At 55.2% G+C, this 27,893-nt stretch overlaps 2 protein-coding genes across 12 annotated transcripts in view; one reads left to right on the top strand and one right to left on the bottom strand.

Moving 5' to 3' along the window:
* Positions 1 to 800: 800 nt before the first annotated feature.
* SPHK1 (sphingosine kinase 1) lies at positions 801 to 15,687 on the bottom strand. Of its 4 annotated transcripts, none has more exons than XM_038156903.1 (5): positions 15,609 to 15,687; positions 3,314 to 3,463; positions 2,942 to 3,036; positions 2,597 to 2,712; positions 801 to 2,093 (listed from the first exon to the last, which is right to left on the bottom strand). In XM_038156903.1, exons 1-5 carry the CDS (start codon positions 15,685 to 15,687, stop codon positions 1,319 to 1,321), a joined length of 1,215 nt encoding a protein of 404 aa, XP_038012831.1. In that variant the 3' UTR covers positions 801 to 1,318. The 4 variants fall into 4 exon arrangements, with proteins under 4 accessions (XP_038012831.1, XP_038012832.1, XP_038012829.1 ...); XM_038156904.1 differs by having other exon boundaries at positions 15,615 to 15,687; XM_038156901.1 differs by lacking the exon at positions 15,609 to 15,687 and adding an exon at positions 15,000 to 15,305.
* PRPSAP1 (phosphoribosyl pyrophosphate synthetase associated protein 1) overlaps positions 14,839 to 27,893 on the top strand; it is a 25,775-nt gene continuing 12,720 nt past the window's right edge. Inside the window, exons 1-4 of one of the 8 annotated variants that reach the window (XM_038156908.1) lie at positions 14,839 to 15,060; positions 15,980 to 16,091; positions 23,864 to 23,916; positions 25,582 to 25,648. In XM_038156908.1, the coding sequence (XP_038012836.1) occupies positions 16,009 to 16,091; positions 23,864 to 23,916; positions 25,582 to 25,648 (203 nt within the window). In that variant the 5' untranslated portion in view covers positions 14,839 to 15,060; positions 15,980 to 16,008. The other 7 variants (XM_038156909.1, XM_038156906.1, XM_038156907.1 and 4 more) reach the window with 7 other exon arrangements.

Here is a 27,893-nt window from a genome sequence, read left to right as displayed (position 1 = left end):
AGCGGCTCAGCAGGGTTGGAGAGTTATTGCTCAGCCTGTTTTTACACCTGGCCCGATGCCACGGGGGAAATAACTTTATTTTGGGAGGTGGTTCCCAGCTGCTGCCTGCCCTGCTGGCTCGGGAACAGGACTCCTCTCCATGAGCGAGTGAGGCCGTGGGGGGAGGACAATCGTGCTCTTCTTTCTCGGATCTGCCGTCCTAATTGCATAGTTTGCAGTTGAACAAATGCAAACAGCCACCACTGTTTACTCTTCTGCTTTGTACTTGAGCGCTGAAAATGAGGTTTAATTACTGCAATTTTATATCAAAGAGGCTGAGTAATCCCCCCCAGGCAAGCCCCAGGGCCGGGGCCTGTAGCAGGGCTCCAGCTGGCCCGGGCAGCCCGAGAAAAGGGATGCGAGGGTCCCCCAAAAGGCCCCTGCTGCAGGCAGAAAGCCAAACGACCGCTCCTTGAACCTCTTCCATGAGTCCTCAGAGGCACCGAACTTTCCTCAGGATGTCCCCAGGTGTCACCGCAGGGCTGAGCTCCTTGGATACGATCCGCCCCAACAAGAGGCGGAGCAGGGAGGCATCGCTGCACCCCGAGAATGGGGGGGGGTGGTGGCAGCAATGCCGTGTCCCGCATCCCCAGCACCTCCCCTGGGAGCACCGCGGGGCCCTGGCTCCGCGCTGCTCCCGTCAGGCTGTCGGGGAGCGAAGGGCTGCGGCGCTGAGCTGAACTGTCCTGCGGAGCGTGTGCCGAGGGTGAGCCCAACCCCTGAGGGCAGCCGTGAGCTCGGATTCAAAACCCAGGAAGGAATTTTTTTTTTTTTTTTTTTTTTTTTTTTGCAAACGCTAGATATTTATTTTGCATTTCTCACAAGAATAAACTCCGCTTCTACAGGAAGCTTTGGGTAGAAACATTCTTTAAAAAGTCGGTTTATTGTATTAGATCTATTGGTCCTGACCCTCCCTGGGGGGTGGCACTGGCTCCGGGGCGGGGACGCAGCAATGCCACCGTGTGCGTCCGAGCCGGGGAGGGGACGGGGCTGTGCCGGCGCAGCCGCCTGGGGGCCGGGACCTCGTACCGGGATAAAACACGCTGGCGTCTCGCCGGCACCGAGTACCTGCTGGGGCTTGTGGCTCATTTTCGGAACAGCACTGGTGGCTGTCCCCAGGGGTAAAGCTAAGCGTGGGGGCAAGCGAGGGGATGAGCTCCACGCCCCCCAAGACCTATTGCTACGGAAGGAGGGGGTTCCTGAGTGGGAGGAAGGCTCTGCCACCCTCGCGCCGGGCCGTGCCGGCAGCTCAGCGCTGCAGGGAGGGTGAACGGGGAGCTCAGGAGCCGGTGAGGACGCGGCAGAGGCGGGCATGGACCTGGCCCTGCACGGGCTCGCAGGCCAGCGCCTCCCCGTCCACTGTCATGACGCCCGCGGCCACCCGCGGCTCCAGGCGGAACGCCCGGACGGGGACGTAGGACAGGTGGGGACAGTTCAAGTCCAGGTGGGTCCCCCTGGACATGGCCAGGAAGAGCTTCAGCAGCGTCACGCGGCTGATGCCGGCCTTCATGTAGAAGAGGTGGATGCAGCCGTCGTGCAGCCGGGCCGCCGGTGCCATCAGCAGGTTGGTGCCCAGGTGGGACTGGTAGATGGCGTAGACCAGGACAAACTCCTCCTCGGGGACCACGGTCCAGTGCGCGGGCACGGGCTGGCCCAGCGGCACCAGCAGCGAGTCGGGGGGCAGCGAGCCGGGCGCTTCCGTCCCCGCCGGCTGCGGGATGTGCCCGTTGGTGACGGGCGCGGGGGGGTCCCGCGGTGCCGGGGAGCTGCCCTGCTCGGCCGCGATGGGCAGGTAGGACAGGCGGCCCTGGTACACCCTGAGCTTGGCCAGGCACTGCAGCGTGCCCAGGGTGAAGCGGGCGCTGCCCAGCCAGCGGTACTTCTCGCTGTCGATGTCCACGTCCGAGATGAAGCCCCAGCCGAAGCCCAGGAAGGAGAAGAAGCGCTTGCCCGAGGCCGTGCTCAGCGACACCAGGTCCATCTGCGTGTGCAGCCCCTTGCACAGGATGAAGGTGCAGTTCGTCAGCAGCTTTTTCTTGGCAACGTGGTCATAGCTGTGAGGATGGAGAGAGTGAGTTTGGAGCTCAGGAACTCTCCTGCTGCCCCAGCATCCACCTGCAGACCTCACCCTTGTGTCACGGCTGGAACACATCCCTGCTGGGTGACAGTGTCCCTCAGCAACAGCTGCTGGGAGTAGTTTTGCTGGGGATGGGAGGGATAAACCAGTTCCTGAAAGAGGGAACCGAGCCAGGGCAATCCTGGTCCCCCACACCTTGGGATTAGCTGTGCCTGGGGTGGGTCCTTTGGGTTAAAGCTTTACCAGTCCCTGAGCCCAGAGAAAGGGAGTGGGGGGAGTAGGATACACAGGAATTAACCCTTGCTCAGCTGGGGCGGTGCTGCACCAGCCTGTGGGAAGTGAAGACCCTGCCAGGCATCCCTGGGCATCCCAGCACCTTTCCCTGGGCTGCAGCCCCTCAGCCTTTCTCATCCCTCATCGCTGCCTGGTTCCAGTGCAGCCTGCAGGGGTCAGTGGTTGCCCCGCGGGGCTGGGACTCACCCTGCATAGTAGTTGATAGAGGCAGCCAGGGCGTTCCCAGAGCCTCCTGGCAGGATGCACAGTGGCTTCTTCATGGCCTCCTTCCAGTCCGGACGCTCCATCAGCCCGTTCACCACCTGTGGGGATGAAGGAGCCTGTGGTACCCAAGGAACCCAGCAGCCCCTGCCCAGCCTGGGGGCAGCAGAGCCCACGGTGCCCCTGCCCAGGGCACGACAGAGGTGATGGCTGCTTTGCTCCAAGCTTGGTGCCATCTCTCCTTTGCCATTCCCCGCCTGGCTTTGTGACTCAGGGCTTGGCTCCTGCCCCAGGCACCCCAGCTCTGCCCAGCCCCGAGGTGCCCCTCACCTCGAACAGCAGCCCGTCCCCAGACATGACCACCAACGTGTCCCACTGCGACAGGTCCTCATCTCGCACCTTCTCATGCGCATGGTGAGGTCTTTCTGTTGGGGAGAGGGGAGAGATTTGGAGCATCACCCTCCATCCCTCTGCCCTACCTGCTGCCACCCTCCAGACAGTGACCCCAGCCCCAGATGGTGACCCCAGCCAGGGATGCAGGAGGCAAGGCAGCCACCACTCCTCCGCAGGACCCAGAGCAGTGCTGATGCAGAGTCAGAGGCCCTTGGAGTAACCTGTCCCCACGAGGCAGGGCCCAGGTAGGATCCCAGGAAAGGCAGAAGGAGGAGGAAGAGGAGGAGGAGGAGCTGCTCATGGACTCACCGGTGACGAAGACAGTGGTGGCAATGTCAGCCTCAGCCAGCATGGGCTGCACCACTGCCTGGAAGTCATCGAGGGCACGGCCGGAGCCGCTCTGTGGGTTCAGCAGCACCAGCGCGTGGCAGGGCCGGGGCAGCACCCCATAGCTGTCACCTGGGGGGGACAGGGGGCTCAGGGTGCTGGGTCATGGCCCTGCCCTGGGAGGGCTTTGCCAGCCAGGGCAGCGTTTGCCAAAACCAAAACGGGAAGGGGAACTGGCCCTCCCCCATCCCCACAAACTCCCTGGGCTGCATCCCTACCCAGAGGCAACGGGGGTGAGCAGGGATCCAGGGTCCCTGCTGGGAATGCTGGGGAGGAGGCAGAGACAGGACACGGGCCTGCAGGGACTCATTTGAGCTCCCCTGCAATCAGCAGAGATGTTCACACCCAGGATGGAGCCCTGCAGCACTCCAGCCATACCAGAGTAGGGGGATGAGAACTCCAGGTCCCAGTTGCCTGTATCCACCCAGATGGAGCGGGGCCAGGACAGACAGTTGTGCTGGCAGACGGACGCTCCCGCTCCCTGCTCCCCACGGGGCTCAGGTTTCGCCTGCGAAGGCCTCGGCCGGGCTGTAATTACAAGCCTGGCAGGGGTCCCATCCTTCTGCCTCCTCAGTTGCTTCCAGTCTCTCCTTCCCCAAGCCCAGTGGTCCCTGTGCAGGGGGACGGGGGGAGGCCACTGAGCTGCCCTGTGAGGGGGGCACGGGGAGAAGGAGGAGGGCAGGAACCCCGGGTGCTGCTGGGCACCCCAAGCCCTGAAGTGAGGAAGGGCAGCAGCCTCAGGCTCCCCCAGTGCCTCTGGAGATCCCTGGCTCTGCAGTGAGGAGCCAGTTTTGGGATTGTTAGGGATGTCCCCACCAGCTCTGTGCCCCAAGCTGTGACCTGGGCCCGGGGTGGGGTGTGGGTGCCCACCCCAGCACATGGGCCCAGTGTGAGGCTGCCCCTGCTGACTCAGCAGGAAGAGCTGCTGAGTCAGGGCAGCAGGGGCCTTTCCCAGCACCATCCTGGGCTGGGAATCCCCTCTCAGCCCCTGTGGCACTGGGGGTGCCCCCACCTCATCTGCACACACGCAGTGATTTGAGCTGTTTGAACACACGAGCTGGGGTTTCACAGCTAAACCCTCCTAGCACCCACAGTGGGGACAGCGGTGGGGAGTGGCGAGCATGGGGCCATGGAGGACACCACAAGTGTCACCAGCCCTGGGTGACATCCAGCATCACACCGGTCATGGCCATGAGCTCCACAAGCTGCCCGGAGGGAGGTAGGGCTGCAGCATCCCATCTCCATGCCTGTCCCAGCCCTGGGAGCACACTCTGCTGACTTTATCACCACCAGGATTATTTCCTGGCCCCATGGATCACCCAGCGGTGCTATCACCATCCAGGACACTTCCTGGTCCCCTCACCAGCTGCTTGGGACCTGCCACCAAGTCCCCAACAAAGATCTGCCTGTGAGAGCCCCAGGGCTGAGCCTGGCTCTGGGCATTGGCTCCAGGCTGGCTCCGGGTGCCAGCCCTGGGTGCTGGCTCCAAGCTGGCCCTGGGTGCTGGCTCCAGGCACCGGCTCCAAGCTGGTTCTCCCCACTGCTGCCCAGGGCCAGTGGCTCCCCCCCACCACCCTCCCCAGCCCTTTATCAGTGGATTCCAGACACAAAGGGACCAGCTGTCCTCGGGGAAAGCAGTGAAGCACCCAGAGCAGAGGCCACTCCAGTTTGGGTCAGGGATAACAAAAAGCAGCCCAGGGCTGGGCTGACCCTACTCTGAGCCCTTTGGAGCTTCCCTGGTCCCCACAGACACTGAATCCCCTGCAAGCAAATGCAGACAAGAGCCCACACAGGCTTTGAACCCAAGCCCAGCTGCTTTCTCTCTGGGGGGCTTTCTCTCTCTTTCCTCCCTCGAGCCCTGGATATTGAAAAGCAAAAGCCAAAACACTTCAAAAGCCTAAATGCAGTTTTTAACCCTGCAGTGTTAACCAGATACGTAGTTTCTCACTCAAACACGGAGCTACAGCTGAGTCTTGCCTAAAAATCCTGCCCAGACCTGTGGGTGGTGCCCTGTGTCGTCCTCTGGGCAGCAGGGAAAAGCTGGGGTGCGAGGATCAGCTCCTTGGCTGGAGGGGGAAAACAAACCCTGCTCAGGGCACAGAGGGATGCCACAACTCCCTCCCTGCGAGGGACAGATTGTTGGTACCAGGCTGTGAGTAGTGACAGGAGTGATCCCAGTGTGGGACTGGTGACACCAGCAGCCCCCGGCTCAGCCCTGTGGTGGAACTGGAGGGTGCTGGATCACAGCTGGAGCCCAGCAACGGTGATGCACAGGGAGACAGATTTCAGCAGCATCCTGACCCATCCAACCCTTCCTGTTGCACAACGCCGGCCAGTCCCTGGCATCCCAGCAAGATTCCACTTCCCAGCACAGTGTGGTCGCTTTCAGCCTCAAATGCTGAGTAGAACAGAATCTGAGTCAGCAGGAGGAAGGGGCTCCAGCTGCTGCCACAAACTCTGCTCCACTCCCTCTGCCCACATCCTCCCGTGTGATGTGCCCTGGCTGTGCTCAGGCCGGGACCACACTGCCACAGCTCTGCTGTCCAGCCCAAGCCACTCCACTGCATCCCTGCATCCTTCTGGAAACTCTCAGCACAAGGAGCAAGCATGCCAGGTGGAATAAGGCTGGGGCTGAGCTTCCTGGGGCTCGATTTCCCTGCTGGGACACAAGCCTGGGAGCAATTTGTTCCCTCCTGGATAGCTGCAGTTTGGGGCACACTGCAGGCAGCCCAAACTTTGGGGTTATCAGCTGCCGAGGAACTTTCTGTTTATCCCTTGGGGTGAAATGAGGAGGGGGAATCATCCCCTCCATCCCTGCTGCAGCATTCCGCAGGGCTTTTATCCCAGAGGATGCTGGAGCTGCGACAGCACCGGGATGGGATCGCTGGTGGCTCCCCAGGTCCCCTCCCCATAGGGACAGGGTGACAGGACTCTCTGCACGGACTCACCCGCAGCTTTCCAGCACGGCCTTATCAGTCCCGCACAGGCCTCTCTGCCCGCACGTGCGAGCACTGGGCGTGGACGAGGGGCATTTTTAGCTTTGTCCCAAACTGAGGAAGGAGGATTGCAAATCCTGATGGCTTTCAGCGAGGAAAGTGACTGCAAAATTCTGCACTGCCTTCTCCCATCCTCATTCCCCCCGCTGCCCCGAGGGCCCTGCGTGCAATGAGCTGCTCCTGCCCCAGCACCCTCGCACCGCCTGCTCACAGGGCGAGGGTTGGAAAGCGCTTGGAGACTTCCAGCTGCAGAGTTCAGGCTGGAAATAGAGCTGGGGAACTGGTTCTGCCCTCACCCCATTCCACTGTGTTTTTTTGTAATTCTTTAGGAAGAGAGACAGAAAGTTGTTTTGTAGCTGCAGGTCATGTAAAAAAAAGAGCTGCATTTTAAAATCCAAGCAAGGAAGAGCTGGGCTCAATGTGATTTGACAGGATCCCTCTAACCGCATGCCTCTTAATTTCCAAGTCTGATCAGAGCGACTGGACAGCCAAATAAATGAAGTAGTGCATATAATTGAATCTCTGCTCAGATGTTCAACTATCTGCCAGCACGCCCTGCCCTGCCTGCGGGAGCTGGGGGATGCGGCCCCCGAGCAGGACCCTCCCCTTCCAGACACTGACAGCTCCCGAGGGGAGCAGGATCAGAAACGCAGACCCGCCAGGCTGCCCTGAGATCCCGCTGGACCGCGGGGGTCCTGGGGGGATCTGCCTGTCCCCAAATCCCAAGTGATGGATGGGACCTGCTGGGGACAGTGCCTGGCTCCCGTCCTGCCTGCGTCAGCAACGATTACTTTTTTTCCTTGGATCATGCTGCCCTTTGGAGCTTTGGAGTTATCGAACGGGAGCAACGGGGATGGGGGGTGCAAAGGGCCCCCATAGTGTAGCCACGTCCCTGCCGCCCCTTCAACCTAAGGGTGAAAGGGGAGAGAAACAACCAACCCCTGCCTGGGGCTGCGAGCGGGGATGGCCCTGTCCCCCCAGACTCGGCGAAAGTGGGGGGAGGGGGTGTCCGAGTGACCCCACGGTGGCGCGGGTCACCCCCGGTCTGCGTCCCCCCCGGTGCCCCCGGAACGCGACACCGCGCAGCGCCCGCGGCGCGGCCACAGACGTCCCTCGTAGGGCCCGGCGGCGGAGAGACCCCGGCCGCGACCCCGCCCCCGACCCCCGCAGGGCCCCGGCCGAGCGAGCCCCGCGGGAAGCGGCGCCGGGCGGGCGCGGGGGGGCTCGGCACTCACCGTCCTGAGCGGGCACGGCGGGCACGGCGAGCTCGCGGATGCGGCGGCTCCAGGCCTGGGCGATGCGCAGGTTGCCCTCGGCGTCGGGACCCCGGGAGACGCGGAAGGTCCGCTCCAGGCGCTGGCGGGCGGGCGGCCCCCAGCGCGGCCCCCGCAGCGGGTAACACACCAGCGAGAAGCAGGCGGCGGCCGCGGCCGCGGGGAAAGCGGCCGAGCCCACGCAGTCGGCCAGGCGGAGCGCGGCGTCGGGACCGGCCGAGCCGCCCGAGCAGCCGCCGGCACGGCGCACCTGCAGCTCCCGGGCCGTCAGGGACAGCGAGCAGGCGGCGGCACCGGGGGCCGGCCCCGCGCCGAAGATGCCTTGAAGTAGCACCGGGCCCCCGCCGGGCTCCGGGGGAGCGCGGCGGCCGGCGGCCATCGGCGGAGCGGGCGCGGAGCGGAGCGGGAGGCACCGGGGAGCGCCGCCCGCCGCCGCTCGCTGCTGACGCCCGGCGATGGCAGGCGGGGCGGCCCCATTCATAAAAATTTAACCCACCCACCCCCCCAGCCACCTCTTCCCCCGCCGAGGGGGGCCCGTCCCGGGGCTGGTCCGGTAGCCCCCACACCCCCCCGCCAGCTGCCTCAGTTTCCCCAAGCGCCGCCCCGCGCTCCGGGCAGTGCTCCGCGGGGGAACCGGCTCTGCAGACGGGCGGGGGCAAAGGGACGCCGTGGGTTTGCCGCGGGTGGTTCTGCGCTGCTGGGGTGGGTGTCTGGCGTGGGTGCTCCCACGGTGCTGGGGATGCGAAGAACAGACCCACGGTCCTGCCGGCAGAGGGGAGGCAGAGCACCCGGCAGCCACCCCCGCCCCAGTTCCCGCACATCATTCCCAGCAAGGCACGCATGGGCGCTGGCAGGTGTCCCCAGAGCCCCCACCTTGGACTGAACAGAATTTTAATACCATTTCTGCATCTCTCCAAGCACGACAGGAGCGAGGCAGAGGCCTGGAGAAATCGAGGCAAGGTGAGGGGTGAGGACGGTGGGCAGACAGTGGGGAGGAGGACGGAGAGGGATGATGTCCTACCCAGTACTGGTGGCTTGCCATCAGGTATCCGTGGGGGTTCGAGCCTGCCATGGGCATGAAGCCCGTGGAGGTGGGCTGTGCTGTGAACCCCACCTTGGGGCACAGAGCTCTGGGGACAGAGCCCAGGGGACCTGTCTGGAGGGTGCCAGCAAGGCTGGGAGTTGCTTTGTGTTCACGGCAGCTGGCAAAAATCATTGACAGCAGTTGTGGCTGGCAACAGGACTGACCTCACCGTCCCAAGGGACTGCTGGGCTCCAAGGGGTCTGGCCCAGCCCAACAAGGATTTTTTTTTTTTTTGCCAACCAATTCCCCATGGATGTAACTCTGTCCTAACCTTGAGCTTGCACCTCAGGGAGGCACCACTGCTCACACTTAGGGCAGTTTAATTAGCAGCGAGCCCTCTGTCCCTGCTGAAACCTTCTGGAACTGGCCAAGAAATTGCAGGGAGGGCACGGGATGACCAGCTGGGCAGATAACATGGTTGAGTATTGTTTTCTCAGAGCAGACCTATGAGGAAAGCTGAGATGCTGTCATTTGGAGCATTGCACTTTCCACAAAGACTTTGCTGGGAACTGTGGGCACAAAGGGATGTTCAGAGGGGCAAAACCTGCTCCCAGCCCTGATGCTTTTGGCTTGGGAACTGCAGCACTCGCAGCTGATTCTGGGTGAGATTCAGGCTCAGCCGCTTCCCCGTCCGCTGCCATGACACAGTCCAGCGTTTGTAAACAGCTCCAAGGTTCCTCAGCAAGGTGTCATGGGAGGAAATGGCTGGATGCCGGGGAGTGCAGCGTCCTGACCTGCCCCTCACCCTTCTCGGTGACTAACCCGCTCCCAATTTCCGTTCAGGAAGGCATGAGTCGTGTTGGGAGGATGTGAGAGCAGCTGTCCCATTGCTCCTGGCAGGTGCCATGGGACGATGAGGCTGCTTTGGGCTCTGTCCTCACCATGCTACATCCGTCCAAGGCCCTGTGCCCTGGGGCTACAGGGATCCCCCTTCGTCCTGCCAGCCTGTGCTTTAAATAGGAGTGGAATGCCCGTCCAGGCTCCGCTGGCCATGCTCATGCTGTGGAGGAAGGGGCTGAGAATGGCTTCATCGAGAGGTGTCAGGGCTGGAGATGAGTGCAGGAAGGGCTGGGGAAGGGCTGTGCACGGTGGGGATGCCAAGGGCTGGGGGCTGCAGCCAGGTTTGTCTCAGATGGGGAATGGGACTGGCACAGGCTCAGCCTCTGTGATGGCAGGTGGACACAGACACGGCTTTTCCATCTCAGTTCTGGTCTGTGGGGACTTCCCAGAAGAATGGCCTGGTGCTGTACCACCCCTGGATGCCCACTTCATGCCGTGACCAGCGCTGTGGCCACCACCAGCCCCAGGCAGGTCCCTTTGCTCTCCACAGCCACAGGCTGATTCAACCCGGTCCCACACAGACACCGCTTGTCTGCCTCCAGATGTGATGTCTAAGGCGGAAGTGGGATCACTTCCTTCCTTGTGCTGATATCCAGTCGATTGGGGCTATCTTAATTATGAGAGCCTTACTGAGGCCCCTCGACCCCAAGGGCAGCCCGAAGGGTGCTCAGCAGCTCCCAGGCTGTGGGGGCAGGCGACTGCCGGTCGGGTTTGTCCTGATCGGCTCCATTCCCGCCCGCGTGGCGCTGCTCGGGCCGTGCGTGTGGGAGGGAAGTGCCAGGATGTGACATGGGGATGTGGCACGGAGCTGGCGTGATAGGGGACAGTCCGTGGAGAATCCCCCCACTTCCTTCCTCACTGCAATGGGGACTCGCCCATGGAGCAGAGTGTCCAGTCCAGCCATGACCACAGGTCTCCCTTCAAGAGCGAACATCGCTCCAGCTCCTGTCCCGGGAGGAGCCCTGGGGTATCGCAGAGTCCACAGACATCATTTGGTGGAGAAGGTTTGTACATTTGAAACACCGTGCCCTGGGTCCACTGAGCAAGATGATGTGTGCCCTGAGTGTGAGGAAACCGAGGCAGAAACAGCAGACAAGGTTTGTCTTGAGTTGTGCAAGAAGCCAAGGGTTAAATACACCAACAACATCCCTCAGGCTTCTCCTACTCCTGCCCCCAGCTGCTGGAGGAGTTGATCTGCACTGGGAGTTACCCTGGGGGAAGAAAAGCATAGAGCCTGGGGGCTTCCCACGCCTTCCATAACCCTTCGTGCCCCCGGGGGCTGCAGCAGAGAACTGGGGCCCTCGGTGCTAGGGCAGGCCCGGATTTCGATGCCCACTGCCACATCGCAGCCCCGGAGGAGGCGTGCAAAGGATGTGCCTCTGCTGCGAGATGAACTGCAGCGGTTCCCTTGGAGGCACAGAGCTCCTCCACATCTCTGCCCGCTCTGCCGCGTCCGCCGGCAGCCACCCGGGGACGGGAACGGGAGGGGGATGCACTCCTCCCGAATCCATCTCTTTTAGCATCGTTCCCACTGCTGAAGGTACATGTCTCAAGGTGGAGCCAGAAATAGCGCGGCTGGCGCTGCATCGGGGCTGGCAGGGCTGCAGGCTTGGCAGGGGGACAGGCACCGACTGCAGCAGTGGGAACTTTCCAGGCAGCTCCTGCGGGAGCGGCCGGGGAGGAGATGGAGCCATTTCCATGCAGACCCAGCCCTGGGACTGCGGATCAGCCCCGCTCAGCCCTGGGGCTGGGGCTGACACGGGGTCCAGCACAGCGCAGAAGGGGACAGAGCTAACAGAGATCTCCTGGAGGAAAGTGACTGCGATCACATCCCACCCGAGCTAGGACACAGGTCTGGGCTCTGCCACTGATTTGCTGCAGAACTCAGGAAAGTGGCTACACCTTCTACCTGCCCCCATGACCCAGGGGGGGCAGGTTTTCCCCAAAATCCATCTTCTCTCAGCCTCCAAGGAGCTCAGTTTTTTTGTGGCAGGTCCTAAATCACAGCCAGGTTCTGCAACTTTGTTGGGGGCTGCTCCCCTACACTAACCCTCCACTGAGCTCCCTGCAGCAGCCGGCACAGCCCAGGACTGCAGGGCTCACCGGGAGGCCCTGAACAATGCCGATGAGCTGAGCTCATTCCTCACAGCTGATAATTTGCTTAAAAATATTTCTGAGCTCAGGCCTCCGCAGGGAAAACACTCCCAAAGCTGCTGAGTCTGGAGGAACCACACACCCACCACTCGCTGGCCGAGACGTCCCCCCGATGACAAGCCCTGGCGTCAGAGGGACTGAGGCCAAAGGCTGCTGTTTGATCTCCCCCTTCGCTGGGGGAAGCTGAATTTCAAGCCGTCCAGGGGTTTTACCACTTCCCGGTAGCGGTTTCCTGCGATGATGTGAGCGCTGGAATTTTTGGGAGGTGAGTCAGAGGCTGCAATGAAAACCACCTGGCTGGGGCTAGGCTGGGACGCTCGATCCCGATCCAGGGGTGATCCCTGCTGCGATGCTCGATGCCGGCGGGCAGCATTCCCAGAGTAGAATTACTTACGGGGGACAAAACATCCCATCATCAGACCCCATTTCTGGCCTGGAAGAAGAAAGGGATTTGCTGCCTCAGTTCCCACGGCTCCTCCTTCCTTGCCGGGCTGGGATCGGTACGCTCCAGCCACCCCACCCGGGCTCCAGGGAGAAACTTGGGTAAGAATAAAGAGCAAAACCTCGTCCAGTTCTACAGGAAGCCGCCTGGAATGGCTGTCCCGCCCCAGCACCGGGTTGTTCCGAGAACAGACCTGCTCCAAAGCAGCGCCAAGGCTTGGTTTTCCCTGGGGAGCAATGCAGGAGTTGGTGGAGCTGAGAAACTGCCCTCCCTGGTCTCTGAAATTCAACATATAAAAAGAGTTCCTGCTAAAGGGACCTCCCAGGTTTTGCCTGCTGGGCTATTAAAGCTCCATGACCCCGTGCCCACTCTCTCCCCAGCATTACTCAAACCCCTCCACGTAGAGAATGTGAGTCGAGTCCAGAGAGTGAGACTGAGCCGGGATAAGCCTTTGGAAAGGAGCTAAACCTGCTCAAAGCCGGCACTGTTCCCTGACCCGCCCTCCTAATCCTGCCTGGCTGATAATGGAATAATAAAGGGCTGCACAGCCTCGCTCTCTGCTGCTCTGTGGGGGAGGTTCCTGCTGCCGCGGTACATGCCAGCAGCCGGGATATTAATGACTCCCTAAGTAAACAGAATTGCTCCTTTCTTCTCTTTTGCGTGGCTGTAAAACCGAGTGTGACCTTCAGCCCACAGAGAAATCAGAGTCGCTCCCCTTTCCAGGAGAAAGGCTGGTTGTGGCAGTGATAACGCCGTGATCTCTGCCCGCCACCCCTGCCAGGGCTGATCCCAACCCTGCAGCTTCAACAACGATCCCGGTGGGACTCGCAGGGCCACCCCCGCGAGGCTTTGTGCTCTCCCCGCGGGGATGAAGCCCGTGATTCACTGAGGGGGAATCTCAGGAGCACAGAATGGGGGGTTTTGGGACACCCAGCCCCTCCAAGGTGTGCACACCTTGTCTGCTGTGCCGGGGGCTGCCCTGTAGCAGAACCTACAAACTTGTTGCATCTCAGCCTCAGCAGGTGGGAAAAGGGCAGGGAAGTGACAATGCTGATGAGATCCATTCCCTATGGCTGGGATGGCTCTGAGCTCCTCACAGGACAGCAGGAATGGTGACAGGAGGAGGGTGCTGGGGGACCCGGAGGGCAAAGCAGAGGCTGATGGCACTCAGATGCCACAGCACCATCCCTGGGCTGCTGTGCTGAGGCTGCTGAGCAAGGAGCCAGCTGGGAAGGGGATAAACAGTCCTTCCTTCTCCACATGCCTGATTCCAGGCAGGGAAGGGCTTTATAGAGGAGGGCTGAGTGCTCTGCAGAGGCTCCTGCAGTGGCAAGATTCCCTCCCCACTCTTTGGACATGCCCCTCTGCTTGGGTGTCCCTACAGCAAGATGTCCCTGGCTCCTCTGGGAACTGCCATTTCTCTGGTGGGTTCAGGAGGGACCTCGGGAAGCAGCCAGCTTCCTACATCACAAAGAGCCTGGCTCCCATCAAATTTTTTGAAGGACAAAGGCAGCAACCTGTGAGGAGTGACTGCCTGTACAGTGGGTGCTGTGACTGCTCTCAGCCTGGGGCTGGGGTCCCAGGAGGGGTGTCTGGGGTCTCTGGCTGATGGATGTTGTGGATTCATCCCAGGATGATGCCAGCCTGGAGGGCTGATCAGAATCCCACGCCTGGCTGTGCTGCCTCCTCAGAGTGAACTCGGGCAGCTGATGCTGTCAGCTCTCGCCTCGCCTCGGGGGAATGAGCTGGAATGTGGGAGTCGAGCTGGAATAGCCTCTACAGCCGAGCTGGAATAGCCCCTGCTCTGACAAGGCACGAATTTAGGAGGCAGAGCAGGAGGGAGATGTGGGGCTGGAACTGCAGGGACAGGTAAGGTGTCACCAGGTGTGGCAGAAGGAGACAAAACTCTCCATCCGAGTCCTTGGGCAGTGCTGGTGTACAGAGGGGACATGGACAATTCTGTCTCATTTGCATTGAGCATGTCTGAGAGAGACAACCTTTAATGAAGTGTCAGCGTAAGGGGGCTGATGGCAGCGCTGCAGCCCCCAGCTGAGGCTGTGACAGAGACTCGCTGCTGGAGGCACTGTGGCTGTCACACACCAGAGCAGCTGGAAAGCCACTGGGTCATGGAGGGGAACCTCATCCATGTCCTAATGAAGCCCACCAGGCCTCCTCCTCCTTCTCCCTCACTCCCAGCTGGGAGGACACAGGCAACTTGGAGAAATGCCAGGAAAAACCTTCCAGAGTGAATCAAGTGATGTGGGGTGATGCTGGTGATTAAATTAATGCAGTTGCCTTCCCTGCAACACATAATTTCTGTCATATACCCTCATTTCTGCTCCACTGTGGGGTGCTCTGATCCATCCTGACCACAGGGGATGGATCCTCACAGTGTTGTCACCTCCTGTCATTTTCCCAACTAACAAGGCTGAGATGTAATTGTATATATATCAAAAAAAGAAAAAAAAAGTAAATACCTGTATATATTTTTTCAGCCAAGTTTCACCTCCTCATATATATCAAGATACATATATTCCATGCATATAACCTATATAGCACATAATATATATTTATATATAATTCTATAGTATGCATATTATATGTGATATGCACACTATATATTATGTAATATATTTAATATTTCATATAGGCTACGTATTTTACCTATAAAAGTGTATATTATTTATAATTTATAGGTGCTATATTTGTTATATATAGATGTTATATACTCTTAGTGCATGGAAAGGTCAGCCCAGCGCTCTGCCAGATTGGCTGGAGCTGACCTTTCCTGTTTAACTAAACCATCGAGTGCCTGTACCCGTCAGGATTCCAGAGCGGACAGCGGAGCGCCGAGCACGGAGCGTTCCCTCGGGAAAGAGGTGCGAGAGGCGCGGGAGCCGCGGGCCGGGCGGATCGTCCCGCCGCCGCCACAGAGCCGGGCCAGGGCGCCGCCGCCGCCGCGCTTCCGTTTCCCCCGCCGCCATCTTCGGCACGGGCACTTCAGCCACCGCCTACACCCGGTGCCTCTCACCGCCGGGCACAAGCGGGAGGCGGCCGCGCTGCGAGACGCCCTCGGGCAGCGGGAAGTGTATTTCTCCCCCGAGCAGGGACGTTTCTGCCGCTGTCCTCCCGAGGTACCGGCGCGGTTCGGGCAGGCGGTGAGGGGACGCTGCGACGGGGAGCGCGGCGGCGGTGCCCTCACCTAAGATGGCGGCGGGGGCGGGCTTTTCCCGCCGAGAAGATGGCGGCGGAGGGAGCGGCGCTCTGGCCGGGTGGCGGAACGTGCTCGGCTGGGTGAGGGGAGCGGGACGGGACCGTCCCGCAAAAAGACCTCCCCCTTCACAGGGACTTCCTACCCCGCCACGGAGACCTCGGTCCAGCCCTGCTGCATCACAAAGAACCCCCCAGCCTTCCTCCCTCAGCTTACCCGCACCTTCTCCAGCCAAGGCAGCCCTCTCCGCCTTGCTCCCCGCCCTCATTTTGGGGTCATCCCTCCCCTGTTGCATGAGGGGCCGCTGGGTGGGCGTGGGGTTGGGTTACCCGTTGCCTGTCTGCCTGTCTACTCCCCAAGGCAGCCGCTGCTCCATTTTATTTTAATAATCATAATTTCCACTCTCCCGTTCATACTTTGCCGCAGGAATGGACCAGCAAGTCCATAGGTAGCGCAAGGCTCCCCACCCTCCTCTTCCCCCTCCTCCTCCCCACCCCTTAAGGGGCGGTGATCGCGGCGGAGAGGAAAGAAAAGGATGCCACGGAAGCTGTTGTTGCCTTATAAATCTGTTTTTTCTCACTTTCGAGCTCCCCGAGGGTTGCATGACTCTTTGGCGATGAACGCGGCTAGAAGTGGCTACCGGGTCTTCTCGGCCAACTCCACCGCAGCCTCCACCGAGCTGGCGAAGAAGATCACGGAGTAAGTTGCCTTCTCTTTCAAGTTTCTTTCTCCCCCATCTCTCCCCTGCGCGGGCAGGAGCCCTCTCGGGCGGCTGGAGAAGCTTCTGGCATCCCCCCGCCTTCCCAAGGCGTCTCCTGCGAACACCTTTGTGGAGATTTTGCACTGGGAATCTTCACCAGCTCTGCCTGACCCAGCGATGGACATGGACCCGCCGCTTTCTCCCTTCTTTGACGTCCATTGCACTGCTGGAGAGGCTGGGCTGCAGCAAAAGCTGTTACTTTTGGGGAGGAAGGAGGTGAAACTTGGCTGGAGAAACCTCAGAAAAGCGTTTATAGCAGGTTTGGGAGATGCTCAGAACTTTCTCCGACTCCTGCCCTTGTTTTCCCAACAGCTTCGGTGCCTGGGGCAAGGGGAGTGTCCATGTGCACATCGGCACAGCACCTTGCCCTGACCAGGGTGGATTTGGGAGGGCTGGGCAGCCTGTGCTGTTTGCTTCGGGGTAAAAGTCTGCCCCATTTTCTTCAGCCCATCAGTTTAGGCAGAGTTTGACCTTGTCTCGTCCGGGACGGATGCGCTGGGTCCTGCTGAGTGAAGGGTGTCACAGCTGCCTCCAAAGTGGGGCTCCTGGTGCGCAGAGCTCTGAGTTTCCCCCAGCACTTGAATTTTGGGGCTGAATGAGTTTGGTTCAAATTGGAGCAGTCCCAGCTGAAGGGACTGTTCTGAGAAGGGCATCTGTGTATTGGGCTGTCAACTTAGAACAGGATCTGGATTTTCTTTATGCTGTTTCTTAGCTACTGTTCATAGGCAGCTGATCCCAAAATTGAGGGGTCTCGGTGCTTATTTCCCTGCTGCAGGTTACAGCATCCCAATTATCCTTTCTAGGCATCTGCTGTCCCATTCCCATCTCCAAGGGCGTGCTTAAATTGGAAGTAGGACTTAAATACAGGTGTGCTGCCACCTTAAACTACAAAAACACTTTGCTGTTCGTCCTGCTCACTTAATAAACAGTGTTCAATCCTCAGCACAGATTATCTCCACGGAGCTGACTTGGCTGTTTGGCTGGGAGGTGTGTCAGATAATAGTGATGAACTTCTTTAAGTGAGGGGCTAAGAGGAAAATCCTTGTGTTGGGGAGTGGAAAGCTGTTTTTTTTTTTTTCTTTTGGCTCATGTATTCTTGCTATCTTTGGTCAGTTCTTTCACTGAACTCTGAAATTAATGTGTCTCTCTATAAGAGTAAGTTTTGCTGCAGCAGATGGGACAGAGTTTAAGAGGGCTTGTTCTGTTGCATCAGCATAGCACAACAGAATTCCCCTGGGGATGAGCTCCTAGTTCTCAGGACTGGAGGAGCAAACAGGCAATCCTTCTTCTTTGCTCTCTGTCTTAAAAATAACTCCCTTCTTTCTAAAGATGAAATGAGAAGAGATGTGGAGAGGCTTCCCCAGGCCACAGTGCTGGCTGGGATGATGTGCTGACGTTATCCCAGGGATGTTCTGGGGGGGAAAGAAGCAGGATCTGGATCCGGAATGACCTCCCCGCTCCCTCCTTGATCTCTCACCAAGTAAATTTCTGATAGGAGCAATGTGGGGTTTTTCCCTTGGCTCTGCCATCAGTGGGATGTTGGATGCTCTGGTGGTGGCACGAGCACAGCCCTGTGACACACAGCTGCCGCTTAACTGAGGCTTAAGGACATTTATCTTTGTTGTGGGTGCAAAATCTGGAACTGTTCGCAGTCCAGATTTGCCCACAGTAAAAAGTCTCCCAAAATTAAAGATATTTTCAGCATCTAGTGCAGTGGTTTTGCACTGCCTTCCCTTGGGAGCTCAAGGGCTGTTTCAACTGATCTGTAACACATCCCTTGTTCTTTCAGGTTGCAAAAGATGCGTGGCTGCTGCCTTTCCCCCTGTCTCACATCTCAGCCTGTTCTTTGCTGGGAAGGTCAGTTGCACCTTTAAATAGAGTTGGAGCAATCTTGCAAGGGTGAGTCTGTCCTCTAATATTGTGCGTTCTTTTTAAAGTTTTTTTATCACCTTGAGTAAAAGTACTAAAAGAACTTTAAAACAACACGCAATATTAGGAGGGCCCCTTGAGACACCTGTCCATCTGGGCTCTGTTCTTTACCTGTAGGTGTGAGCTTAAGATCTCTACTTAAGTGGTTCTGACTTACCCTTCTTAAAATCTCAAGCCTGGAGAGGAGCAGTGTGACACTGACCAATTTCCAGACACCTGATTTATCTCCTCGCTTTGTTTATTGCAAAACTTCCTGAGCTACTTTCGTTTCAGACTCTCAGCATCATGTTCTGGCACAGTTCTGATCTTCATCATTCCCCTTGAGCATTCTCTAGTTTTGGGACAATGATTAATGGTTAGTCTTACTTTCACTTTAGGTTTTCAGAGCTTTAGTTGGTGGTAGTGACTGCCAGGGAGAGGAGATGGTGCTGGATTATGAGGACCATGTGAAAATTGAAATAATGAAGATGTTCCTTAGACTCAGCACCACTGAAACATAAATAAACCCATATATTTACTTTTCTCTTATAAGTTGAGAGGAATGATTATTTTATTTTAAATTCTTTCCATGATGGAAAGATAACTCTTGCTGTAATTAGGAGACTTGGGACCTGATTACAAACTGCATTTTCAGGGGAGAAACATAATTTCTGTGACCTAATGGGTCCTAATTCTGGTCCCTACTGGGCCTGTGTGCTGCTGGGGAGAGGGAGATTTAGGAAGTCTTTTTGATCTTTAATCCAACAGATGCATTTAGATCTCCCTCTGACTGCAGTGCTTGGCTCAGCAGGTACAAATATTAGATTCTACTCACTGCTTATGTGTTTGGCTAGGAGGGGGGTGGTGATTGAATCTTGCTGATGCCTCCCCAGTGCTCCTGCAGCTCTGTGATGTGGGATGTGATACTGTCTCACTGCCAACTGTGGATGTGAGTATTCCAGAGATTCACTCAGTTTGCAGCATGGAAAATGCTGGTGATCTGAAGCTGAAGTATTGCCATGAGCCTAAACAACAGGAATTAGGAAAACGTGGATTTGTGTTTTGACCTCTGGCTGCAGGGAGCTGGGTCACAGCACTAAACCCAGGGTGGTGTTTTCTGTGACTGGGTGGGAGGTGAGCCCTGCTTTGGGGGAGACAGTACATTCAGAGGACTTGCAGCAGCCTCCCTCAGCTGAAGGAGGATTTCTGGAAATATATTCTTTAGGTCATCTTGCCAGCACATGAGAGGGTGGCAGAGAGGAGTCAGAGCATCTCTGTGCAGTTTAGGTGGAGCGCAGAATGTGGATGAGCAGGCTGGGCTCGTGTGGAGCTTTCTGTGCTGGCCAGCACAGCTTTAGAGGAAGTTCCTTCACCAGGAGTTCCTTCACTGCTGGTAGCAGTAGAGGAAGGTCTGCCTGGTGTTTGCCGGTAGTTGGGCTGCATGGCTTTGGCGTGGCTGGAACAAGTGATTCTAGTGGCAAATGAACAGTAGGGACTTTTCTTCAAATATCCAGTCATGCTGGGTGGATGGAGAGAGGCAAAGGAGAGCTCAGATAGTTTTAAGGATATCTAAACAGATTGTATCCAGGAAGCTGCCGTTCCCTTTCCTTTCCTGGCTGTTCTTATACTGGGGGATTAGGAAGTGCACAGCAGAGCTGCCATTGTGCTGGTTGGACCATGACTGATCTTTATTTAAAGATTTGCTAAAGTTTGAAAAGCAATTCAGAGTCAGGCTGTGGCTTGATTTGGCCACAGTCAGGCACAGCACAGACCCTCTGTCCTCTGCTCCAGCTCCTTCTGAGTCTGCACCAGTTCCTGGAGTCTGTAGATGGGGGAAGAGTTGCGAGTTTGCAGAGCTGAGACCAGGGAAAGTGTTTATAATGAAGAGGATGTTGCCAAAATGAAATATCATAATTAAGAGCTTTGTGTGCAGATTTCTCTTCAAATTGAATGTTTGTGCTGTGAGCTGGCCGGAAGCTCTCTACAGAGATAACCTGACAAATGTCTTGGATTCTGGTCACAGAGGGGGAGAAGGAAACACAGCCTTGCTGAGGGCACTTCTCAGTGCACTGAAACAGGCTCTGATGGCACAAAATACTGTGAGTACATCTGCCCCTGGAAATTTGATTCAGCTGAACACGGAGTCTCTTTGGCTGCCCTTTGTCTCAAGAGCCCGGTTCAGTGGTTTTTGACAGTCTTCAGTGGAGCATTTTAAAGTACAGTCTGATACAATGTTTCCTAAAATGCTGCAGTGTGTCACTTCCTCATTAAACTATAGGTGACTCCTGAGCTGTTTGCATTTAGATGTGAGTTTGAGACAAGTTTTATAAACACTTTTGTATTCGCAGCTTAACATCCTCTTGGCATGTTTTGAGACTGCGGAAAGTTAGATCATCCTTCCTGGGCAGTGTTTACAGAGATTCCAGATCAATAGGAATTTTTACTGGCCAATTGCTCTGAGTAGGATTTTTAAAGCCATAAAGAGGTTTTTTCTTTTTTCTCTTAGATGCTGTCATGCCCCAGAGGAGTTGGTTTAGTGATGGAGCTAGTGTGAGAACAGCAGCTTATTTTGCTTGGAGATGTGATTTATCTGCAGGACTTAAAATGTTATTTTTTCCAGAAGCAGCTTTATCTCTGCTGGGTGTGTGGTCTGGGTTACCTGCAGTGGCACCTTCTCTGTCCTAGGGCAGGTCTGCAGATGAGTGATCAGTAACTGTGGTAGCCCAGGTTCATGTGATTATGCTGCTGGTTCTGGAGCTGGACGAAAACAGTTCTTGCTGTCAATTCAATTCCCCTATCCTCTAAAGCAACAACCAATTGAGACAGGATGGAGAGGATTTTGAGAGAAAAGATTTGGGATGGAAGAGAAAACAAGGGAGAGGTAATAGGAAGGGGAAATTTATCTTTGAACTCTGGCTGCTGCCAGGCTGTGTGGTTGATAAGGTTGTGCCCTGCCCTTGACTTCCATGCAAATATCCCTTTTGATAAAAGTCCTCTGGAATTTGGTGCTTCACAGCAGGAGTTGCACCAACAGTCCCCTCTTTATTGTTCTTGACTCAGTCGGGGTTTATCAGACTCCTTCCCTGACTGATACCTTGTCTAACTGAAGCCTCAAGGAAGGGATTTGGTGCAAGGTGTGCCCCTGGGATGCACATACCTCAGCTGCTCTGGGGGAGCTGCCTCTGGATCCTGTGATGCCTGTGGCTCCTCTGGAGTGCTGCAGGCAGGGCTGATCTGGGACTTTCATGGGCAGTTTTATCTCATATCCACTGCTCTTGTTTACTTGCAGTCAACAGCAGGAGCAGAGCTGGGATTTATTGTCTGACTAGAGCTGCTCGTTCCTCTAAGCTGGCATCTGTCTTGTGTCTTCTGTTCTCTGCACCCAGGTTTGACAACTGAATTGTTTTAATGCCCCAAGCCAAGCTGTTTTGGTCTCCCTCTTGCCATGGGAGCAAATTTGCACTTCTGATTTTTTGTTTCAGCAGCACACAAACTGCATTGCTGTTCTTTGGTGAGTAGGAGAGCACTGGGCTCTGGTTTCTGCTGGCTACATTATGGAATCATCAAGTTGGAAAAGACCTTTAAGACCAAGCATAGCTGTTAACCCAGCTCTGCCAAAGCCACCGCTAAACCATGTCCCCAAGTGTCATATCTACATGCCTTTTAAATCCCTCCAAGGACAGTGACTCCACCACTTCCCTGGGCAGTGTGTTCCAAGGCTTGACAACCCTTTCAGGGCAGTGTTTCCTAATATCCAATCTAAACCTCCCCTAGTACAATGTGAGAACATTTTCCCTTGAGCAACACAAGTATGGTTTTGTTTGCCACCACTTAGCACTGGAAGTGCCACCTTCCAAGGGATGTTTTGCTGAGATGAGTCTGGCTGGACTGGTTTTGAAGCTTTCCTTCCTGCCATGAGATTCAGGGCTGACTAAGAGCACTTGCACAGTCTCTCCAACGGATTTCTTTTCTCCAGTACTGAGGTAGGATTGTGCTGTGAAGTCAGAGCACACGTGCCTCCAAGGGAAGCTTGCAAGACTTGCAGTTGTGGAGGAACAAGTGTGAGTCATTAAACATTTCCCACCACACACTGCTCTGGGGTGGGGGTGTGTGTGTGTGTATGTTTCTGAGCTTGTTTGGACTTGGATGCCTTAGCAGTGATTAGGACTAAGCTTGGTGGTTGCAAATGCCAGACCATCCTCATCAGGACAGCAGGATCCCACCTGCAGAGCTCACCTCTGTGTCAATCTATCCCTGAGGTGCCCAGGCTTGCTTATACTTGACCAGCTGCCAGCTCATTTTGAAGGTACTGAAGGTGCTGAGGATGCCTTTGCATTGCAGCTGCAAGTTTTAACCCAGCTGAGCTGAGAGGAGCCCAGTCAGAGATTGTGAGACTTGCCTGGCCTGGGCTGCAGGGGGATGCTGCAGTTGGTACTGAGCAGGGCTGCTGACAGTCTGGCACGTCCAGCTCTCGAGGTGGCAGTTCAGTCACCAGCCCAGCCATTGCAAAACGTGCTGCCAGACACTCAGTGGGGAGGGTGTGCGTGCCAGAGACGTGTTTTGGAGCCAGCTAAGCAAACATATCCCATGGCATCCGAGTGTTTGTTATCTCAGCTGTCCCAGGCACACTCTCCAGGCCAGCTTCTAGCTGGGACCTCCAGCTTTGGCTCACAGCTGAGCCCAGCAGTCGCTGATGGCACAGAAGCATGCCAGGGTCAGGCTGTGTTGCTCTTTCACTTCTGATAGCACAGATCTTTGTGACAATTGAAGAGCAAGGCCGAGTTAGTGGGTAAGGAGATGGAGTGAGACTGACTGCTGAAGGCTGTAGACCAGGAAAAAAAAACAAACCAGCAGAAGATATGGACTCTTCTATTTAGAGTTAGTCCTGATCTGCAGAATTTTGGCACATATCCAGGTAAATACTGTACAAGTGCAGGCAGGAAACTGCTGCCATAATCAGCACGGTGAACAAAGGTATTTTTCAGGCATAAACTTCCCTAATTCATTGTGTGGCCATGGCCACAGAGCAGATCCCTGGAAGAGGAGGGAATTGCCCCACTCCATCTCACCTCGAAGAAGCATCTCCACTGCTGCAAGGTCTCTGAGGCTCTGGGTTAAAGCACAAAAGCCTTTAAGTACTTACTAATGGATTACTTGTCAGTACAGTTAAGTACTGAAGTGTCACCTGAGGGAAAAGTCTGCATTTTGGAGCGTTTTAAAATGCTCTTCAAAGTGAGTCTTTGTTTTGTAAGAAAGAAATTAAAAAGAGGAGGGTGACTAATCTTTGTTGCAGATTTGATATTTGAGGAAAGGAAGGAGTAATTTGTAAAAATAAAAAAAAAATTGAAGTTAAAATCTCATTAATCATTTGAGTTATTTCAGAAGGAAAGTTCAAGGAGAAAAAAAAAGCAAAAGAGGTGGGAGTCAAAAGAAGTGACTCAGGTGCCATTAATTGAGTCTGAGTAAATCATTCAACTCTGGTTGCACATCAGACCTGCCCGAGGGGCATTGCACAGGCTGGCAAGGTGTCCTTTGCCATCAGGAGTCACAGCCTGTGGTCAGTCATACAGCTTTGGGTACAGCAGTGACCTGCTGCAGAGCTGTGTGTCCCAGGGCCCTCTCAGGGACCTCAGAAGGAAGGAGACCCCCAGAGAAGGGGAGGATGTAGTTCTGCAGCCTGGCTGGCTCACTCGGCTCCCTCTTGGGCAGTGCTGTGTTTTGGTGGTGTGTAACGTGGTCCAGTCCTGTTTTGCAGCACAAACTGCTGGGTGCCTCCATTTCTAATGTCCTTTTTTCTTTCCAGGCGTCTCGGTGCTGAGCTGGGGAAATCTGTGGTGTACCAGGAAACCAATGGAGGTAAGAGAAATCTCTGCTATTTGCAACTGTTCTGAGGCAATGTTAGAAATGCTGGGTAACTCCATTGGCCAAACCTGTCTAAGAAGTGCAGTGATTCAACTGTGATGTTACTGCTGCTCCTGGCACTGCTAAACCTCCACGTCTGACCTTGGACAAGGCAATTAAACATGTTTCTTGTTTTCCCTGGTTATCTTGTTTGTCTGCCCATCTGCAAACTCTCCTCTAGAGTCCTGCCTCAGGTTTTAGCTGCTGCCAAATCATTTATGCTCCTATGCTGAGCAAAACATCTCCAGATTTAAAAGTAATGCCCTGCTTTTTCAGTGTCTGCCTTGTGAGCTTTTAAATTGTCCCTTTCTTTCAGCCCTTCCCTGCCACACAGAATTTACAGCTGCCCTTGCTTTGCAAATTCATGGCTGTGCTGGGGAAAATGCCTCTTGGAGGTTGCTTTTGTTTTTAAGGAGGTTAACACTCTGCAAGTGTCCATTTTCAGATGCTGGGCTAAAACACGAGGGTATTGGCCAGCAGAGTTCTGTGGCCAAGAGTCATTTACTGTTTCACCACCTCTGATACCTTGTTTGCAAGAGAGAGTAGAGCCAGAGAGCTGCTGCAGGCTAGAGGAAGGGGTGGAGGATTTGTGGTAGTGCTGCTGCTGTTGCAGCCTGAATGGGCATCACAGTGGGAGAGCTGCTGGAGTTATGGTTGGGATGGCTGGTGTGTTCCTGCCCGGGAGAGCTCGCTGCCCTTTGGGGTTGGTTTTAATCAGGTTGCTTGCTCTGAGGTCTGAATTAGTTTTTCATTACTGCACAGCAAATAAGTCTGCTCTCAGCAGAGTCCTGTAGGGTTACTGCCAGGGCAAGGCAATTGGACATGGAATTCCATAGCTGAGGAGCTGTGTGTCTCCTTTTCCGTACCCCTGCCCTCTAGCTCATGACTGTGTGGGAAATGAATGGCTAAGGCGGGCACCTTGGGAAACCTGGAGCCATTGCTTGGGCTTTGCAGAGCTGCTCGAGGCTCAGCTTCTGCATTTGAGTCAGGGACTGCAGGAGTGGTGCTCAGCAGAGACCCAGACTTCCAGCCTGTGTCAGTGTTGGAGTGTCTTGACCTTGACAGTGAGACTGGGAGGTTCTTGCTCTGAACTTGGTGCTGCTGGTGTTGCCTTGAGCTCTTCAGGCAGTGTGGAGCTGATCTCATGGTAAGGTGAAAGAGCAAAGTGCAAAAAGTGCTGAGTTACCTTCTTGGAAGTACTGAAGGTTGTTCTGCTTTGGGTGGTTAATTGCTTACTAATGAATATGCTGTTGACAGCTCTCAGCACTCCATGGAAGCTTGAAAAGGATTTCTCATTGAGAATTAGATAAATTGTCTTCTAAATTTTAAAATTCTAATTTCTAAATTCTGAAATTATAAATTCTATACAAAATAAACAGCTATTCAGCCTGCTTTTGCTTTGTAAATACAGCTAACTCACTGATGTTATGCCAGCTGTACTCAGGTCCAGCCTTTGGAAAATCCACTTGGCTCATCTGTGTATGTGTGTGCACAAAGGGCAGAGGAGCGTGTCCTCACCTGCCCTGACCAGGGGGCAAGGTTGCTGCTACAACATGGCATGTTGTCACTGTCAACCTGATGTTTGGAAACAAAACTGACTCTGTTTTCCATCCTTTTCAGAAACAAGAGTTGAAATAAAAGAGTCTGTCCGTGGACAGGATATCTTCATCATACAGACAATCCCCAGGTGAGGCACTTGTGGCTCAGTTTTGCACCTGGGATGTGCTTTGAATACCTGGATCAGCTGATGGTTCAGTGGTTTGCTCACTGTAAACCAGCACAATAACCAGTGGAACTCCTGCAGAGTTGTCATTGCTCTGACTTAGATTAGGGCCTCACATAGTGCTAAGCTGTTGACATTCCCAGGGGATTGATTGCAGCACTGAGATTCTTCCCATCAAATAGCTGGAATGTATCACTTGAGGCAGGAACAGGAGTGACTGATGCTTTCCACTGAAGCATCCCTGCTCTGTGTGTTGGTGGCCTTCCAGGCTCAGCTGTTGGGTGATTTCTGACTGGCATTTCCATCCCAGGATGGGTGATTTCCTCTGCTTCCCAACCACCAAGCAACGGAGCCACCATCAAACAGCAGCTGCTGCTTTCATTGCAGGCTGGATTACTCTTCCCCTTCTGCTGTAGTGGTGTGGAACTGACCTCAGGTGGAAACCTATAGCCTCCCTCCTGTGCTTTTACAGTTTGTGATGATGGTGGGCTTTTTGGGTTTTATTTTGGGCTATTCTAGGCTTGGAGTACAGGAAGTGCTGCAAGTAAGCAGGGTGGGGCTAGAAAACCATGTGTAATCCCAGGAACCTTGCTGCCTGCTGGCTCAGGAAGAGCAATGGGACAGCACTGGGGCGATGGGAAGGGAGCCTACAAATAAATACTAACTGCAAATTGACCTGCTGTGAGTAGGGGAGGTGCTGTTTTCAGAGATGAGGTATTGATATTAACAAACCAAGGACATTCCTGCTCTGATAGCTTTTTCCAAGTCACCAAATTCTGCTCAGATTTTGGAGATCACAAGAAGTAATAAGTTAGCAGAGCTCAATTTTAGCTCAAAAGTAGCAGGGAGCAGAATTGCCTGGATACGGGATTTTTCCTTGCTTGCCAAAGAAAGAGAGCCCACTGAGAATTCAAGTTCATTTCCTCTGTGAAATGCTTGGCCTGTTGCAAAGAAATCAGCAGGACGACTAGACCAGCTTACTCGCTTCTGGAATTCCTCTTGCAGGCAGAAACATGTTCCTAGGGCTCATCTCTCTCCAGAGAGATGCCCCAAGTGTTTCCTCCCTCAGGGAGCAACTAAATCTCTGCAAGATGAAAATCCCCTGCTGTAGGATTATGTTTCGGGTGAATGGTGCCATTCTGTTGTCCCTTGTGAAGGAGTTCTCTGGAATAACTTGTAACTGAGAGCTGTGTAAACATGAAACAGATCAAGTGTTCAGAGAGCTAACTCAGAGCTTTAGGGACAGGAACAGTTTTGGGAGGGGAAAACCTCCCCTTTGGTTTTAACTTGTTGATCCCCTTGTTTTTCCATGAACTGAATTCAGTGATTTTGGCCAAGAAATGGATCTTTTATAGACAGAATGTTCAAGGCCCTCCAGGTGAGGAGCCAGTGTTGTGCAGCCAAGTCATCTTTCATTCCTAAACTGCAGCTGTACCTTGCTGCAGTGCTAGAGAGAACAGGTTCAAGGACATCTCAATTTTGCAGTGGGTTTCAGGGAGCTTTTCAGGAGAGTCAAAACAACAACTGTGTGGAATAATCTAAGAATAGGGCTTCTACACTCAAAGTGGTTTGAAAAGAAAATGTGAGGACTTGTTAGTAGAGAGGGAAACAACCTTGTTATGCTACAGTGTGAATTCACAGTCTGCATCTTAAATGCACAGAGATCACAGAAGGACCTGAATATTTGATACAGGCTCTCTGTCATAAAAGCTGTAGCACAACCAAAAAAAGGTGACAAGGACAGTTACCATCCAAGACTGGTGTGTGGACTGGCGTTTGTGTGAGGGAAGATCAAATGGCTCATGTTTAGGGAATAGAAAAATGAAGGAGTTGGTCATTTTGTGATACCCTAAAGGCAAAATGAGCCTTTTAGTGCTGAGTGTTGGTGCTGGTTGGTGCCAAGGCCATGGAGAGTGTCACATAAACTGTCTGCTCAGCCTCCAGAGCAGGGTGGCCAGGGGTGGCCCAGGCAGAGATAAGGAGCAGCCAGGGAGGCTCTGGTGTGGTAAGCAGGGTGTTGGGGATAGCTGAGCTGTCTCTGAGTGTCCTGGTAGTGAGCTGCCAGCCCCTGTGTGAGGTCTTGGCTCAGCCCTCTCAGCAGTAACTAGCTGAGCATGGCTTCAGGGCTGGAGATGGGGAGGGCAGCAAGGAGCCTGGGATGCTCTCTTGGGTACCTGTTTTGGAGATGCTGGGGCTCAGCTTCCTCCAC

This window comes from Motacilla alba, chromosome 18 (assembly GCF_015832195.1).
Source record: "Motacilla alba alba isolate MOTALB_02 chromosome 18, Motacilla_alba_V1.0_pri, whole genome shotgun sequence".
Lineage (NCBI taxonomy): Eukaryota > Metazoa > Chordata > Aves > Passeriformes > Motacillidae > Motacilla > Motacilla alba.
This window is presented reverse-complemented; position numbering and strand designations above follow the sequence as displayed.